Here is a 20,320-nt window from a genome sequence, read left to right as displayed (position 1 = left end):
GAATAACCTTAATGTTTGTTTTCGTATCCAGTCTTCAAGAGTTCTTTTTCCAATCCAGTCAAATATACTGTTGATATGCCCATCTCTGAAAGAGCGGGGCGTATTGTGTTAACACCCGTGGTGGGCGGTCGGCGTCCAAAGTATGTATGCTCTAAGGTGAACAGTTTCCATCCGATCTTCACCAAACTTGCTGACAATATGGGCATAATGTCTCAGCCAAATTTGGCAAGAATCGCTTCAGGCACTCTTGGATTATGGCCCTTCAATTACTAAAAAAACTGCGAATTTAGCCTTGTCCTCTCTCAAATGCAAACAGTTTTTATCTGATCTTCACCAAACTTGCTGACAATGTTTGTGGGCATAATATCTCAGCCGAGTGCGAAATCTACCCCAATTGCCCTAGGCACTCTTAGACTTATGGTCCTTGAATTACTTGAAAAACTGCAAGTTTAGCCTTGTCCGCTCTTTAAGTTGAACAGTTTTCATATGACTGGCGTATTTTATGACAGTTTGGCACTTTTGATCATGTATTTAAAGGGTTGTAATATACCGTAACAGTCTTAACAAAAGAGGAGGATTTAATAAATCACTGCTTTGAGGGCCACACAAGACTTTGCAAGTATTTCTTTATTTGTATGTTTAAAGTTCTCTATAAAATCATCTGCATGGTGTATATGAAATTAAACAACACTTGAATAGGACCATAGACGCAAAATACTACATACGTCAAACAGCATGTTTCTAGCTATTTACCTACTGAAAGCTGTTGTATTGCATTGAACAGTCAGTTCTGAGAAATAGACATGCTGTGTGTGTGTGTGTATTTAAGCATGTGAGGAACATCTGAGGAAGACTGTAAGTGAATTAAGTTGAAAGAATGTGCAAGATACAGAAGATGTTCAAATCGCGAGGATTTCTTTGTTCTTTAGCATGCCAGGTGTAAGGCATCCATAAATAGAACTCTTATTTGAATTACTGAAATACTGTTGAAAAATGGCGTTAAACCCAAAACAAACAAACAGACTTATTTGAATATTAGTAATTTTAGTTGGAGGAGCCTTGGTTTTGTAGTTGACAGTGTTACAACTGAACCACTGCATCCGCTCTTATATTTGTTGTTCCATAATTATATATGTTGTCATTTCATATGTCAATACCGTCTACTACTACAGAATTGAGAAAATTGACATAACAGTCTGCTCAAAAAGTAGACTATTTTAGAAGTCAAAAAATGATTTACTATAAGGACATGTACATGTATCGTAGCAGTTTAGCACGCTCGTTACACACATTCTAGCTCTACTAAACAAAGGATATGGAGGGCTGTCCTACTCAACCCAGCGTCAGTTCTGCATTCACACCTTGGTTAAAATTTTGATGCACTTTCACTTTATTTTTATCATTAACCAGGTTTCCAAAAATACTGGTTATTAGATTGCCGAATGTTGTACAGGCGGATGGGCATCAACTTTTGGTTTCCACTCGATAACTTCAGTTAGGAATGACCAGTTCAAATGAAACTTGGTATATAGTTAGCTTGCATGGAGGAACCTGTGGTTTGCGCATGACATCCCGTCTCACTGAGGTTCACATTCATGCCAAATATAAACAAGATTGCTCCATCCATGTCAAAGGTATTGTCCGGACAAACAAATCTGGATGCATGCACATGTACCGAACAGCTACTTCCACAAACAGACTCAAAATGGTTTATACTCTGTATATTTAGTTTATGTACACCTGTTGTCAGCAAACTTTGTTAAACCCCCTTCGAAGAAGGAGGGGTATACTTTTTGCAGATGACGGTTGGCCGGTCAGTCAGTATGTAGACCAATCCTTTTCCGGATGACAACACAAGAATGCTTGGGCCTAGGATCATGAAAATTGATAGGGAGGTTGGGCATGACCAACAGTGGCCCCTATTGGTTTTGAGCTCAGTAGGTCAAAAGTCATAGTGGCCTGGAACAGTTAAACGGTTTCCGGACGTTAACTCAAGAACGCTTGGGCCTAGGATCATGAGTGTTGATAGGGAGGTTAATCTTGACCAGCAGATTACCCCTTTAGATTTTGATATCAGTAGGTCAAAGGTTAAGGTCACATTGACCGTGAAATGTTAAACAATTTCCGGACTATAATTTGAGAACGCTTGGGCCTAGGATCATGAAAGTTAAAAGGAAGGTTGATCATGATCAGCAGATGACCCCTATTGATTTTGAGGTCAATAGGTCAAAGGTCAAGGTCACATTGACCCGGAACAGTAGAACTTCTGTATACAGTGACCAAATAATTTCTGTTCCTTGTACAAATACTAAATGCGCCAATTGGGAATTTCGTATTCTACGAGCTCTTGTTTAGTTAGATTTTATAAAATCATAAAATAAATGCTATAAATTATAGGGCAATGACACATGTACTTTTCTTATACCTGTACTTCTAAATGGCATGATTTGATGCAGTCAGATATGTATAATAGAACATGACTACTGTAAAATCATTTAATTTCGTGGGCATGAAATTTCGTGGTTTTGGTGAAAACGGCAGTTTTGTGGGAATATGAATTCGTGGATTTTAACTTTTGAACATAAAATGAATGGGAATTTTACTCTTTCATTGGGATTAAATTTCGTGGATTGACTCAACAACGAAATCCATGAAAATTAGTCCCCTACGAATATTAATGATTTCACAGTATTTTTAAACAGAACCTGTTGGCGTGATGCAAAGTTTGAAAACCTAGTTTTCTTGGAATTTCCACGTTTCTTATTACTTAATGGATTTGCTTCAGTATTAAAGGGATAGGCAATGTTGTTTTTAGCTCACCTGTCACATAGTGACAAGGTGAGCTTTTGTGATCACCCTTCATCCGTCGTCAGTCCGTGCTTCAACAATTTCTTGTCTGCACGATAGTGGTTTCATTTATGATTTTATTTTAACCAAACTTGCACACAACTTGTATCACCATAAGATCACGGTTCCTTTCTTGAACTGGCCAGATCCCTTTATGGGTTCTAGAGTTATGGCCCCTGAAAGGGCCAAAATTAGCTATTTTGACCTTGTCTGCACAATAGCAGCTTCATTTATGATTTGATTTTTACCAAACTGACACACAACTTGTATCACCATAAGATCTTGATTCCTTTTTTGAATTGGCCAGATTCCATTATGGGTTCCAGAGTTATGGCCCCTGAAAGGGCCAAAATTAGCTATTTTGACCTTGTCTGCACAATAGCAGCTTCGTTTATGATTTGAATTTAATCAAACTTGCACACAACTTGTATCACCATAAGATCTTAGATCCTTTCTTGAACTGGCCAGATTCCATTATGGGTTCCAGAGTTATGGCCCCTGAAAGGGCCAGAATTAGCTATTTTGACATTGTCTGCACAATAGCAGCTTCGTTTATGATTTGAATTTAATCAAACTTGCACACAACTTGTATCACCATAAGATCTTAGATCCTTTCTTGAACTGGCCAGATTCCATTATGGGTTCCAGAGTTATGGCCCCTGAAAGGGCCAGAATTAGCTATTTTGACATTGTCTGCACAATAGCAGCTTCATTTATGATTGGAATTTAATCAAACTTGCACAAAACTTGTGTCACCATAAGATCCCGTTTCTTTTCTTGAACGGGCCAGGTCCCTTAATGGGTTCCAGAGTTATGGCCCCTGAAAGGGCCAAAATTAGCTATTTTGACCTTGTCTGCACAATAGCAGCTTTATTTATGATTTGATTTTAACCAAACTTGCACACAACTTGTATCACCACAAGATCTTGCTTCCTTTCTTGAACTGGCCAGATTCCTTCATGGATTCCAGAGTTATGGCCCCTTAAAGGTCCAAAATTGGCTATTTTGGCTTTTGCAGCCATATAGAGACTTCATTTATGGTTTTATCTGATACAAACTTCCAAAATATCTTCAGCAACAATAAATCTTGGATTCCATGACAAATCAGATCCAATCGTAGGTTCCAGAGTTATTTTATATCTGATTACCTCCCCTGATTGTAATCAAAATGGATTTATATCAGTAAGAACTTATAGGACTTATTTGAAATTTCATTATTGTTATGAGTTGGACTGAGACAATCAGGGTAGATAACTATGGACTGATTTTATGTCAAATTACCTCCCTTTATTTCAAATTAAAATGGGTATATCTCCGTAACTAATGAAGATACTGATCTGAAATTTCATTTATGTCAGCAGATTTATTTGGCAGATCCTTCTTTTGTTCACTTACAATATATTTTTTTTTATTACTTCCCTTTTACGTTACTTTAAATAGTTTTTTTAGTAACTTTTTTATTATTGGCCGTAGGGAAAACCGAGACCACTTTTCTGTGGTACAACATGGATTGTATTTTGACATATCTATACCTTGTAAGAATTTTTTTTTTCTTTTTGGTTAAATTTCTTCCCTTTGTTGTGAGATATCTTTTCTGAGGACATTCTTGTCCTCAAGTGCAATCATAACAGGTGAGCGATATAGGGCCATCATGGCCCTCTTGTTGTGTTAATTTCATCTGCTGGGACTTCTTTAATTATTTAAAGACTTCTTTAATCATTTAAAGAAGTGAAAGAATTTTCAAAATCACAGAAAGTTATGAGCATTTAAATATTTGACCAAAATGCAGCCATTTTTTGTTTCCATGAAAACAAAAAACAAGATGCTGGATTTATTAAATTTCTAGACATATATTTGAATTGTATCTACTTATTTCTGTAAAATAATTTCTCTATTTTTCCAGCTATAATGAAAGAAATCACAATGTTTTGCATCTTACACTGAAGAAACATATAAAATTAATCTATTTAAAAGGTCATTTGCTACATATAGTATACTAGTGTGCAAATGACGTTATAAACACAAAATAGCTGCCTCCATGATCAGCAGTTTTCTTAAATTTTAAACTGCTATATCTTTTTCAATAGTGGTCAGATTTAAAAACAGGAGGGCCATGATGGCCCTATATATTGTTCACCAGAGTTGATCTGGCGTACTGACCTAGTTTTTGACCCCACATGACCAAGAGTTGAATTTGATCTAAAGATCATCAAGACACACATTCTGACTAAATTTCATAAATTGTGGTCTCTAGAGTGTTGAAAAGCTTTTCCTTTGATCTGGCCTAGTGATCTAGTTTTTGACCCCACATGACCCAGATTCAAACTTGACCTAGAAATGATTACGACAAATATTCTGACCCAGTTTCATAAAGATTGAGTCTCAAATGTAGTCTCTAAAATGTTCACAAGCTTTTCCTTTGATTTGACCTACTGACCTAGTTTTTGACCCCACATGACCAAGTTTCAAACTTGACCTAGAAATCATCAAGCAAAACTTTCTAAGTTTCATAAATATTGGGACACAACTGTGGTCTCTAGAGTGTTCACAAGCTTTTCCTTTGATCTGACCTACTGACCTAGTTTTTGACCCCACATGACCCAGTTTCGAACTTGACCTAGAGATCATCAATACTAACATTCTGATCAAGTTTTATAAAGATTGGGTCACAAATGTGGTCTCTAGAGTGTTCACAAGCTATTCCTTTGATCTGATTTACTGACCTAGTTTTTGACTCCACATGACCCAGTTTCGAACTTGGCCTAGAGATCATAAAGACAAACGTTATGACCAAATTTCATAAAGATTAGATCACAAAAGTGGTCTCTAGAGTGTTCACAAGGTTTTCCTTTGATCTGACCTACTGACCTAGTTTTTGACCCCACATGACCCAGTTTCGAATTTGGCCTAGAGATCATCAAGACTAACATTCTGACCAAGTTTCATAAAGATTGGGTCACAAATGTGGCTTCTAGAATGTTCACAAGGCAAATGTTGACGCACGACGGACGCCGGACAATGACCGGTCACAATAGCTCACCTTTCATATGAAATTAACTTATCGTCAGGCTTTCCTTGTCCTTTGAATATCTATAGTTATTCCGCATCATTACCCATATGACAAAATAGCCAAAACTCTCACACTAATATTTCATGAATTAATTATCCCCTATTACCATCAGAAAATTGCATTATTTTTTGGGGGGATATGATAATTCAGAAAAGAATGTGTAAAGTAAAAGAAACATATAGATACAAGAAATCTTTCTATTTACAAAATTTATTTTAATATATAAATATATATGTGATAATTTAAACGAAAATGATTTACTAACAATATCTGTGATAGAAGCGGACAAATGCCCGATACAGGACTCGAACCTGCGACCTTCTGCTTGCAAGTAACTGAGCTAATCGGACAACCGATATCATAGATCTACTATATACATTATATACACACTGCTACATATCCATTGTCAACAAAAAGCTATGCTCTACCAACTGAGCTAATCGGACAATCGATATCACAGATCAAATATATACATTATATACACACTGCTACATATCCATTGTCAACAAAAGCTATGAAGTAGATCCTTGAGATGCATACAAGGAAAAATTGCATAGCTGATAACAAATTTCAGAGCAGTAATATCCGACGCCAAGTAACACAGTGTTCATATTAAAGTGGATAATCCAGGCTTACAATTTTAATCTTTTTTTACAGCAAAATTGACAAAATGATGATATCACACTGCGAAAAATGTGTGCATATACGGGAGTATACGGTCCCGTATATGTCTAATATACGAATATCATATAAAAGGTATCTTTCCTGAAAGTATGATCAAAACCTACGCCTTAAACATACTTTTGAACCTTGCCAATCCCTAACTTTGAATACTGACATAAACTGTTGAAACGTATTTATGCTAAGTATGAATGAACGGATCCATGTGAGAAAAACATGAACTTTCAATTAAAGAATACGGGATGTTTCCGTATACGCCCGTATATTAGGAGTATACGGAATGCGTACACTCCCGTATACGGAACCATTTTCCGCAGTGTCAGAAATTCCGTTTATATTCTAGTTAACACAGATTACCAAGTCAGCAGGTATTTTGATATATAGATATTTGATATGAAGTTCTATATCTTTTATCAATTCAATAAGCTTTGATTAAACATTTAATTTTAGTTTAGTGAAACATACTCTTTGGTATGACTAGCACATTTTTGTCAGGTATTTGAACTTGCTGCTGAAACAATCTGTGTAGTTTAGAAAGCCAAAGTTAAAGCGTCTGTGCCTTTATTAAATTTGAAAAGAAACTCTCCAAGTCCGACAGCATACTCGTTAGCAGAAAGCCGACCTCCTATAAAATAAAAAAAACACCAATAAATACTTTCAAAATATGGTCACTTCTTTCCTTACAGAGGCAGTCGCCCATTAAACTTTATTGTAAAGTCGAAGGTATTCAACTTTACTTTTTACAATAAACTATAAATGTGCTACATAAAATGATAGTATGCTTTACATCTTAGAGCACACCCCTAAAAGCAATAGTTCCTACTGGTTTATTTAAAAATGATAGAAACAAGTGCATTATAGTTTTCTACACAATTTTCAGCATTCTTTCTGGCATCATTTCTAAACCTTTATCTACTGAATGAATATCCACTGAGTAAATAAAACTTAGTAACATTCTTTGTCGGACTGAAATATTACCTGATGGAACTAAAGCGTGTCTCGGTTCTCTTAAGACCACAATGCGGTCATACTGCTGGTATCTAGATCTTGACAGTAGAGGCAAGTCTGTTGTCCTGCAGACGACAATAAGCTCTACAAAGATAAGTTTTTTATTGAAATGCAATCCATTTTAGCTTCAAAAGAGGCGAAACAGTCTAACCGGGTTGTAAAACATAATGCCTGACAAAATTATGTGAAAACTAAATTCTTAGCCTTTAAGGCAACAAATCTTGATACCAGCCTTCTTTTGAAAATAAAACGCTACTACTTTCCTTACTCTGGGTCTAGCTCATTTAAACGACTACCTATTATCTTAAAAATCACAAAATGGTACATTTCTTGGCCTGAACTGATCCAAAATGTCCACTTTTATGCCTTGAATGGATTTTTAGATCTTGCACCTAAATTCAGAGACAAGTTATAAAATTAACCAAGTTATTAAATCAGTTACAATGCAAAGTTGGTATATACATGTAGGTTTTCATATGACCCTAACATTACGCAGCATAACAGCACCGACGTGTATGTTGGTGACAACAATGTTAACACCTGAGATGTTGAAAACAAACATTAGAGTTAATTATCAGGGATGATTAGTTCATTGTGGGGCAAATATTCGTAACAACACTGAAACATGAAGAAAGGTGTCTTATGAATAAACTGTTGCAGTTTAACAAATCACAGATTTTCAACATGTTCTACATTTATCTGAAAGAATGTATTAAAAGATGATACCCTAAAGAGTAAGTGCTGATGACGGTTTTATTAGGCAGGAGACCAGCAACGTCTACCAGGCATCCTCCCTAAACTTTTTTTCATGGGTACCAAATTGTTTGACAGGACCAACTCTTTCAAAATGAAAAATGTTCCCATCAAAAAACTCTTTTGGACTATATATATGTTTTCACTGTTACCAGACGGCAACCTTTCAGTTTTGAAAAGAACAACCATATAGATGATAATCATATATTGGTCAGTTTTATCAGTTTTGATGATAAAACAATAAAAATGGTATCAAAACAGAGCTGAGACATTGGCCTTTTAATAGCAATATTTTTATGTTAATTAACTAATATGCATATTCATGAATATAAATGAAAATGTTACAAAATGACAAAAAGTTTTCATTTTTACAAATTTTATTAAACCAAACAGTTTTGATCTGGTCTTAAAAGCATCATATGAAAATATAGTGTATACACTTATTTGAAAGAGGAATCTGTATGTAACATACGTTACACATGTTACATTTCCATTTTCACGGGGGAAGAACTGTTACACGATACTCGGTTGTGGAGGATATCATGTTACAGATTTAGGATGCTACTGTTACAGTATTCCTGGATAACGTTACAGCATTCGGAGGATAATAATAGCTGGCGGTGCTTTGTTTGCCAAAGAAATGGTAAAGATTTATCTCTTTTTGGCAAAAATAAAAATTGTGTTTCTAGATCAGTGGTATGTATGTCATTTGAGACATGGCTTAACATGCGAAACACAGTATATTGATGTTTATCAAGCGTTTTATGACAAAATTCGATATTTTGATAGAACATTATCGAAAAGAAATTGATTAAAAGCTATTCCAACTGTATTTTATGCTCATATGCATCGATAAAAACCCTCTCCAGGCATGCACTTATAATACGAGGTAGAAAATTACTGAGGGTCTAATTTTTCATGGTTTTATAAAATATTACTGTTTAGCAGGATATGTTACAGTTGTGGGATGCTACTTCTGGATGTGTTACAGATTTAGGATAATACATTTTTCTTCTTCAGGATTCTGTTGTTAGATATAAATACTGCCACACAACATTTATTTCATCATTTGAAGTAGTCAGCCATGTACTAGAGTGGCATCCAAGGAATAAAGTTGCTGTAACAACGTTTAAAAACACAGGAAAGAAAAAAACTAGAACATTCAACCTAACGGGAGAAGATGTCTGTTGTGATATGTCGAGAATCACATTATGAACAGTTAAATAAAATTCAAACAAAACAAACTACTGACAGTCCAGTTCATAAAATAAAACGTGTTCATACACCAACTAAACATGTTCATACGCTGATTCAAGCAAAGAGGATCCTATATCAGAAGTTTGTGATGATAAACCTAAGATTTCCACAGTTGATAATCCAAGTTATGCAGAGCAAATCTCCTATCCCTTTTCCATGCAAACTGACCGATCATTTGAACAATCTCTAAATACATAGGTTGTTAAAAAACGCAAACTTTTGTCATAACCTCAGAATAAATCAACAGACATATCGTGGAACGATATCGAAAATGCTCTAAGTGTTTCTTTATTTATATTCACATAGATTACTTTTGTTCAAATTTAAGACGATATAGCAAGTTACTATGGTTATTAGGTTACGAACAGCCCGAATTTAATGTGCTCGTGCTCGCGTGAACACAAAGCCAGATAGTGGACATTACAGCCCTGAGACATGCCTTCGAATGGCGCACAGTCCTGAAAAACCCTTGACACCGGCATACATACAAAGACAAAGACGCATTTATTTTTAGATGAACCTTCTGAAACATTTAGACATTGTAATTAGGAGCTGCGTATAGCATCCTCTGTTAAATGATACAGGCTCCTTACTGTGACCAAATAGATTATGCTTCAGATTTAATTTGTGCATGCTTGCCAGATCTTCATTATGCAGCTTCATATCTGCGTGTAGGCAGCTACGCGCCTGCAAGCAGACGGTGATTCAGTGGTTGTTCCAACAGTAAATACGTATACATGTTTTCACAAAAAAAGTATCTTTTGTTATTTGAAATAAAGTTTTATTTCACATGTACGAATTTTATTTAGAAAAGTCAATTAATTTCTTCTTAAGTTCTCCATTACCAATTCCGAGAGGATATTTTCTTTTAAGCATATTAGTAATTGAAATCATTGTTAATAACACGCATTGCCAAGCTCTTCTGAAGCTAGGAGATATCGATTGCTTGGTAGGCTAAACAGGTACTATTTATAAAGGATCAGCCGATTAAAGTGCAAACGACGATTCACTGCGAATTGGTGATTATGTATCATATATATGGATATAGAACACCAGCTTTCCATTGAAATGTTTTATATCATTTTAGTATAATTATACAGATGTTGATTTAGAATTTAGAAATTTGAAAAAAAATGCACTTGGTGTAATATTTAAATATATTTGTTACATCTTACAAAAAACCGCATAATTTATGATGTTTAAATTTTATTTACTATTCTGGTATTGTATATTGTCTAAACTTATTCCAAAAAGTATCATCCTAAATCTGTAACACATCCAGAAGTAGCACCCCACAACTGTAACATATCCTGCTCAACTGTAACATTTTATAAAACCGCGAAAAATTAGACCCTCAGTAATTTCTACCTCGTATTATGTGTGCATGCCTGGAGAGGGTTTTTATCGTTGCAAATGAGCATAAATTACTGTTGAAGTATCTTTTAATCAATTTCTTTTTGATAATTTTCTATCAAAATATCGGATTTTGTCATAAAATGCTTGATAGACAGCATCAATATACTGTGTTTCGTATGTTAAGCCATGTCTCAAATGACATACATACCACTGATCTAGAAATACATTTTTTATTTTTGCTAAAAAAGATAAATCTTTACCATTTCTTTGGCAAACAAGACACCGCCAGCGATTATTATCCCCCGAATGCTGTAACGTTATCCAGGAATACTGTAACAGTAGTATCCTAAATCTGTAACATGATATCCTCCACAACCGTGTATTATTGTGTAAAGTGTATCTATGCAGTCATTAAATACGTGAGAAAAAAAGCATTTTTGTCGAGCCCGCTTGCGGATGCGAAGACATAGTTGTCCAAATGGCTGTTCGGTGTATGTGCGTGCGTCCGTACGTGCGTGCGTCCTGATTCGTTTGTCCGGACCATAACTTTGACATGCATGGAGCAATCTTGTTTATATTTGGCATGAATGTTAATCTCAGTGAGATGGAGTGTCATGCGCAAACCCCAGGTTCCTATCGCAAAGGTCAAGGTCACACAGGTCAAAGGTCAAATTCAAAAATGACTGTCCAGAGCATTTCTTCTTCATGCATGGAGGGATTTTGATGTAACTTGGCACAATTGTTCACCATCATGAGACGGAGTGTCAAGCCGAGAACCAGGTCCCTAGGTCTAAGGTCAAGGTCACACTTAGAGGTCAAAAGTCAGATACAAGAATGACTTTGTCTGGAGCATTTCTTTTTGATGCATAGAGGGATTTTGATGTAACTTAACACAATTGTTCATCATCATGAGACGGAGTGTCATGCGCAAGATCCTAGAATTACTTCCCTTTGTTGTTACTATAAATAGCTTATATTCGTAACATTTTTATTACTGGTCGTAGGGAAAAATCAAGACCACTTTTCTGTAGTACAACATGCATGTTACATCCAATTTTCAGGTGAATTTTGATCTTTTTTTTTTTTTTTTTTTTTTTTTTTAAGATTTACGTCCCTTTGTTGTTACTTTAAATAACTTATATTGTGACTTTTTGCAATCTCTTTTTTATTTGGCATAAATGTTTGCCTCAATGAGACAGGGAGTGTCATGTGCAACTCCCATTCCTTTTGACAGCTGGCGGGCTCGACATGTTGCCTATGGGCATCTAGTATTTTGAATTTAAGAAACACATGTATTATCGTGAGATATTTATTCGTTCACCAATAAAATGTTCACTGTTGAAAAGCAGCACTGAACAAACATAAAAAACAAGATGTCGAATACTGGCTATATATTTAAACAATCTTTTGATTTAAACCTATGAATTTGCAAAAACATGTCAAGAGTGTGAACAATATTAAGCGATAGAAAACCAAGATATCAGAAAAAACATGTCAACTTGATGGATATGCAATGAAGAAACTTACAGTTTTAATTTTGTAACAGTTAGAAATACCGTAATATATCCTAAATATCATTTGAAATATTGCAAATCATATAGGTAATGACTACACTGTACGAAGACATTATGTGTCATAGATACATAATTTTTTTTGAGAACAGCACATACGACGTGCAATTTCACGACATGAAAGATCTACATAACAATACCAGTGGCCTGATGGCGTTGATCGTGCCTTAAACGTGGCATTCTTAGCATGGATATTCTCTTTTTTTAACGTATTCCTTTTAGTCTGTCGACTAACTTTCAAGTGCGATGAATGATTTGCGATAGAATTTTCGTACATATCGACATTGCTGGAAAAAGTCATTTTGCACGTGCAGCCCGTGCCTCAAATGGAGTTAATCGAATTTGACAAATCTTTACACGAGTGACGTCTCAGTTGCGTAAAAAATGTAGTCGTGTTATGCTCTTGACACAGTCCAATGCGATTTGTAAAATATAAGGGCAATTAGGGTGGTAACTTTTCAGTGACGCTGAGTATATTAATTATACTAAATTATTAAAAACAAATACTTAGTACACTTCAGAACTTTCAGGAAGAAAATGTCTGGGGAAAAAACTGAGACAGCTGTGTTACAAGAATCACATTCTGCACGTTTTCATTAAGATGTGACTTTCGATAATTTCATTTTGATTTAACCTACTGTAGCATATTTGCACTCTTGTTGGTTTGGTTTTATAAATAATGTGTTGCTTTATAACATATTGTTTATAAAATGGAAAGCAAGTGACAAAAGATCACAGGCTATTAATAAATCATTTTTTATGGATTACAGTTTGATTCTGAATCAATTTATCATAAATGCTCTTAAGTCTCTTGCTGCAGTTTGGACTTTTGACAAAGAGAGTTCATGCCTTCTTCATAACCTTTGATACCTAATTTAATTGATATTCAAACGTTAATTAATATTACGACTGATGCATAGTTTCTCTTAGCATTTCTCTTAATGTTCAAATATATATAGGAATATCCCACCACATAGTACAATTTAGTCGTTGTCTGTACAATTTGAAATATTAAAACATATTTTGTACATTCTGTCATGCTGTTAAATGTTTCAAAAATGACTACAATAGTCGTCTTCATTTCATATCTATCAAGTTAACATATATTTCTTGTATCTTGGTTTGCTGTCACTATAAGATACCAGTTTTGACAAGGGGTGGTAAAAGTCTTAAATTTAAAATTCCTACTTTAAAACCCGGCATATTTTCTTTGGTTTAGCACCGCTTTGCAACAGAAATTCGGTCATGTAACGATGAGCAGTTAACTTAACCAGTGTTCCTGGATTCTGTGCCAAATACCAACATTAAACAGAGGCGGAGGTCGAATGGCTAAGGACAAAATGTATTTTATCAAATCGTCATGGACAGCAAAGGCCTTGACTCAAGGCCTATGATTCATAGATCTGTGGTTTCCCTTTTAAGCAAACTAGATTGATTTTGTATACTTCCTTGTAATGCTATTACTTCTAAAATTCAAAAATACTTTATAAAAAACTTGGCTTTTTACACACATACAATTTGTATGATCATGTAATTGAACAGATTGATGGTATTGTGTGTTTTATTGACATGTTACCTAAAAATAATTACTTAGAATGTGTAATAAAAAAACAACAACTATATTTCAGGCAATTTCTGAGTTAACAGAAAAATATCTTAAATTTTACCCCTAATGGTTTAAATAAACCAGTATGTTTATAACTGTGGCTCCAATTTCTTCTTACCTATCTTAAAAACAGTGGCAGTAGTAAGCATTCTGAAGTGTGTTACGGAAAAACAACATTTCACTGTCTGATAAGTAAACAAGAGGGCCAAGATGGCCCTAGGTCGCTCACCTAAACACACCATAATAGTGTTAACATGTTTGACATAGTGATTTCATGGAAACAAATATTCTGACCAATTTTCATTAAGATTGGACCAAAAATGTAGTCTCTTGAAGTGTAAACAAGTATTTTCTTCAATTTAACATAATGACCTAGTTTTTAAGCCAAGGTAACCTACATTCAAACTTGGCCTAGATTTGATCAAGGCAATCATTCTGACTAAATTTCATGAACCTCAATTGAAAAATACAACCTCTATCGCATACAAAACCTTTTTCTTTGATTTGTCCTAGCGACCTAGTTTTTGATCCCAGATGACCCGTATTCAAAATTGACCTTAATTTCATCAAGGCTATCATTCTGACCAAATTTCATGAAGATCAATTGAAAAATACAGTCTCTATCGCATACACAAGGTTTTTTTTTATTTGACCTAGTGACCTAGTTTTTAACCACAGATGACCCATATTCTAACTTGACATAGATTTCATCCAGACAAACATTCTGATCAAATTTCATGAATATCCGGTGTAAAATGCAGCCCCTATTGCATACACAAGGTTTTTCTTTGATTTGACCTTGTGTTCTAGTTTTTGACCCCAGATAACCCATATTCGTAACTGGCCTAGATTTCATCAAGGCAATCATTCTGACCAAATTTCATGAAGATCAATTGAAAAATACAGCATCTATTGCATACACAAGGTTTTTCTTTGATTTGACCTAGTGACCTAGCTTTTGACCCCAGATGACCCATTTTCGAATTCGGCCTAGATTTCATCAAGTTAATCATTCTGACATAATTTCATGAAGATCAATTGAAAAATACAGTCTCTATCGCATACACAAGGTTTTTCTTTTATTTGACCTAGTGACCTAGTTTTTAACCCCAGATGACCCATTTTCGAACTTGGCCTAGATTTTATCAATGTAATCATTCTGATCAAAATTCATGAACTTCAATTGAAAAATACAGCTTCTATCGCATACACAAGGTTTTTCTTTGATTTGACCTAGTGACCTAGTTTTTGACCCCAGATGACCCATTTTCAAAATTAGCATAGATTTTATCAAGGTTATCATTTTGACCAAATTTCATGAAGATCAGTTGAAAAATACAGCCTCTATCGCATACACAAGGTTTTTCTTTGATTTGACCTAGTGACCTAGTTTTTGATCCTAGATGACCCATTTTCGAACTCGGCCTAGATTTCATCAAAGTAATAATTCTGACAAAAATTCATGAAGATCAACTGAAAAATACAGCCTCTATCGCATACACAGGGTTTTTCTTTGATTTGACCTAGTGACCTAGTTTTTGACCCCAGATGACCCATTTTCAAACTCGGCCTAGATTTCATCAAGGTAATCATTCTGACCAAACTTCATGAAGATCAGTTGAAAAATACAGCCTCTATCCCATACACAAGCTAAATGTTGACGGACGACAGACAACAGACAGACGACGGACGCCCGACATCGAGCGATCAGAAAAACTCACTCAGGTGAGCTAAAAAGCACACTGTATTCTTATAGTACAAAAACTAATATTAATCATGTTTCTAGAATATTTTCTAAATAATTGATGCAATAAAACAAGGTTGTTGAAATGGTAACGAAACATGCATAAAGTATGTTACATACTGACTCCTCCTCCAATTAAGTGTTAACACTATGTCTGCGAACAATATAGCTCACATAATTGTTATTGCATTGACAATTAAGGATAACATTGTGTAATAGCCGTATTTCATATCTTGTAACTGGATGGTAATATTTAAATGAAATTTTATCACTTTAAAGACATTCAAAATTAAAAACTTTTCACCGAGAGATTTTTCAAATTTTATCATTTATGGGGGAGATAATTGGTATTGAAGTTAACATTGATGCCTATGGGAAATATATAATTTCTTTGATTATGAGAATCTGAACTTGGGTTTGGAGAAAATTTTGCAGTAGAAAGCTGCATTATATGATTCTGATACAAATATCAAAAAGAAATCTAAAATTCCCAGTAGGGAAAAGGAGAGAATATTTTTTTTTAGTTTTCAGAGGAGATCACTCATGAAAAACCAAAATTATCAGGGGAGGTAATCTAAAGGAAAATTTTGAGAACTTCTGTCACTATATAACTTGTCAATATGCACCTTATTTCTACCGTTTGACACTTTTAAAGCTTAAATTATCAAGTTGTATGTACGCTTTTGGTGACATATTGAGGCCTATTACACCATGTTATCCTTAATTATATCATTTTATTTAGTTTTAGTGCTCTTAGCTTTTTTAAACGTTGGTTGCGGTACTGCTTCATTTTAAGCAAACTAGCCAAGCATACCTATTTAGGATTAAAAAAGGTTACCAAAGTAGAAAAATACTATTTTAGAATTAAATTGATATAAAACTTATAAAATATTCTTGAATATGCAAATTTATTGATAAACATAAAATCCTGCTAATAACAGGCATGTCTCAGCTCCATTTTGATAGCATTATTATTGTTTTATCACCAAACCTGACCAAGATATGACTTGATTTTCATCTATTTGGTTGTCCTTTCTAAAAATGAACGGTTGCCAGGAGACAGTGAAATCATACATATAATTCAAAAGTGTTTTTTTTCATGGGAACATATTTGATTTTGAAAGTTGGTCCTGTCAAATAATTTGTTACCTATAAAATTTCTGGTGAGGGAGTGGGGGTGTATGTTAGACGTTTCTGGCTCCTGTACTTTATACTACTGGTATATTTTTCAGAATAAAAATAAACTAACCCTGGCCTCTTGGAATGATCCAGCAAATGTTCCCTGGTGCATGTTCTGTGACAGCCGCTGGTGATCCTGAAAAAATACATTCAATTTAAATCCAGACTGCCAAATTCCAGGTTCATAACTTCAATGCAGAGAACATTCTTCGAATAATTTCAAATACGGCTTAAACTGAACAAACGGGCGAGGTGCTTGGTAAACAAAGCAAAAAATCTTTCTTTGTGTTAGAGAGGAAACTGAAACTTTAAAATATTAGAAGTAAGTGTTATAATATCAACCGTCGAGTGTTTGCAACTGCAGCTATTGTTAAATTATGCCTTATCCTTTATTTAACAGAAACATGAAATGTGATTTCTTACTAAACAATGAAGGCTATAGTTTTCTTTGGCATCATTTTTGCATTACCGATTTCCAGTCTTACACGTTTCTGATTAGCGCAAAATTCACAAAATGCAGTAAGTATAGTAGATTGGGTTCGAACAATGCCTAGAGGCAACACCCTAGTAGATAAAACATGTTGACCACGAGTAAAGCTTAACTATTATTGAAGTTCCATAATGCTTTATTTCTGCATGTCAAAAACAGAGCAGTTTTTATCCAACAAAGGAATATGCATAAATACATGGTTAGAAAAATGTTACTTTCAATATTGCACATGAACTTGCGCAGTTAAAGTCATTTATCGACGATAATCGAAAACAACGGATTCAGTAATACAGTACAACCTCTCCAGTGCGGCCCTCTCTTAAAGGCCTAGATCCATTACTACTATAAGTGTCCCTCCCCCAATCCAATAAACAACTCCCATCTTATCTGCTGCTTATCAGCGATTATGTAATTGTAGCTAATTAGAGGGCAATTAGCACAGCAGGTGTCCCAACTAGACCATGAAGATGTGTGCAGTTGAGTTGAAAGAAATTAATTTTCCTTCAGTGAATGTGGAATAATATATATTATATAGGTAATAATTATTGTCATTTTAATGTCATATCGATAATAATAATAATAATAATAATAATAATGATAATAATGATAATAATAATAATAATTATTATTATTATTATATTACAAATAAAATAATAAAAGATATAGTAATAATATTAAAAATAATAATGGTGATAAAACATAGGTATAGTGAAAACTCAATGAGTTCTTTGTGTTGACAAACAATATTTTCCAACATCATAATTATCATGAAAAAGGTCATATTGATGAAGGTGATCCTTCCATTGTATTAATATAGAATACTTACAACAAGAGGGTCATGATGACCCTGGATCACTCACCAGAGTAATATGAGCTACATGTTTCAAATGTCAAACTGATGATTTTTAGAATTTTTTTGGAAGATTTTCCGATGTACAATCAAGTAACCCCTGGGGCGGGGCCAATTTTACCACGGGGTCATGATTTGAACAAAGTTTGTAGAAGTCTACTAGGAAATGTTACATATCAAATATCTAAGATCTAGGCCTTCTGGTTTATTTTTAGCAAATTTATGAAGATTTCCCTATGTACAATCAAGTAACCCCTGGGGCTGGGTCAATTTGACCCGGGGGTGGGGGGGGGGTCAAGATTTGAAAAACTTTTGAAGTCTACTAGGAAATGTTACATGTCAAATATCTAAGCTCTAGGCCTTCTGGTTTATTTTTGAAAATTTTGAAGATTTTTCTATGTACAATCAAGTAACCCCATGGGGCGGGGTCAATTTGACCCCGGGGGTCATGATCTGAACAAATTTTGTAGAAGTATACTAGGCAATGCTACATGTCAAATATCTAAGATCTAGGCCTTCTGATTTATTTTTAGAAATTTTTTGAAGATTTTCCTATGAAAATCAAGTTACCCCTGGGGCGGGGTCAATTTTGACCCCGGGGGTCATAATTTGAACAAATTTTGTAGAGGTCCACTAGGCAATGCTACACTTGAAATATCTAAGCTCTAGGCCTTCTGGTTTATTTTTAGAAATTTTTTGAAGATTTTCCTATGTAAAATCAAGTGACCCCTGGGGCGGGGGCAGTTTTGACCCTGGGGGTCATAATTTGAACAAATTTTGTAGAGGTCCACTAGGCAATGCTACATGTCAAATATCTAAGCTCTAGGCTTTCTGGTTTATTTTTAGAATTTTTTTGAAGATTTTCCTATGTAAAATCAAGTGACCCCTGGGGCGGGGTCAATTTTGACCCCGGGGTCATGATTTGAACAACTTTAGTAGAGGTCCACTAGGCAATGCTACATGTCAAATATCTAAGCTCTAGGGCTTCTGGTATTTGAGAAGAAGATTTTTTAAGATTTTCTTATGTAAAATCAAGTGACCCCTGGGGCGGGGTCAATTTTGACCCCGGGGTCATGATTTGAACAAACTTGGTAGAGGTCCACTAGGCAATGCTTCACACCAAATATCTAAGCTCTAGGGCTTCTGGTTTTTGAGAAGAAGATTTTTAAAGTTTTTCCTTTCTGTTGCCACGGCAACCAGAGTTCTGCATGGAATTCAATTCTTTGAACAATTTTGTAGAGCTTCACCCAAGGAACATTCCTGTGAAGTTTGGATGAAATTGGCCTAGCGGTTTAAAGTAAAAGTTTACGGACGCCGGACGGTGACTGATCAGAATAGCTCACCCTGAGCCTTTGGCTCTCGCGATCTAAAAAAAGGGAAAATGATTTTCTCGTATTCATGCAATCACCATTATTTGAATATAATATTACTGGGTAAAATGAAATTATTGTGTTCCATCTATACTGAATTTTCAATTTCAGTAAATTGCCAAAAGTGTACTTTTTCATGCTTTACTTTGTAACGCTGAAATGCACATTCGGCTTTTAATCTTAGACAAATGTTATTTACAGTATTCTGCAAGCACTGAACAAAACTTTTAGATGAATGAAAGTCCCATTTTTCTGAAATATCACACGTCTCCAGGCAGAATTTGAAGAAATAAAAATTTGCCTTTTTCCTAAAATAAGTTTCTTATTATTGTGTTTGATCAACAAATATTCTTCTTTACATAAAAATGCCAAAAAAAAAAAAAAAAAAAAAAAAAAAAAAATCAATAAAAAAAAAAATAGGTATAACTTTAAAAGTTATCAATATTTATGTTCCCCTTCTCACTAACTGATACACTTGTAAGGCAGACTGACTCTCCAATAAACAATGATCCTTGTTTATTCGAACCATACTGTGATA

General features: G+C 34.7%; 1 protein-coding gene across 1 annotated transcript in view; it reads right to left on the bottom strand.

Moving 5' to 3' along the window:
* Positions 1–6,100: 6,100 nt before the first annotated feature.
* The window catches only part of LOC128550283 (uncharacterized), a 51,251-nt gene continuing 37,031 nt past the window's right edge, over positions 6,101–20,320 (bottom strand). The window contains exons 3-5 of the mRNA XM_053529022.1: positions 17,143–17,208; positions 7,577–7,690; positions 6,101–7,223 (exon numbers count right to left, since the gene is read on the bottom strand). Of these exons, the coding sequence (XP_053384997.1) occupies positions 7,129–7,223; positions 7,577–7,690; positions 17,143–17,208 (275 nt within the window). The 3' untranslated portion in view covers positions 6,101–7,128. The remainder of the gene's footprint in view (positions 7,224–7,576; positions 7,691–17,142; positions 17,209–20,320) is intronic.

Source organism: Mercenaria mercenaria, chromosome 2, assembly GCF_021730395.1.
Source record: "Mercenaria mercenaria strain notata chromosome 2, MADL_Memer_1, whole genome shotgun sequence".
NCBI lineage: Eukaryota > Metazoa > Mollusca > Bivalvia > Venerida > Veneridae > Mercenaria > Mercenaria mercenaria.
Note: the sequence above shows the minus strand (reverse complement) of the source record. Positions and strands in the feature narration are given on the sequence as shown.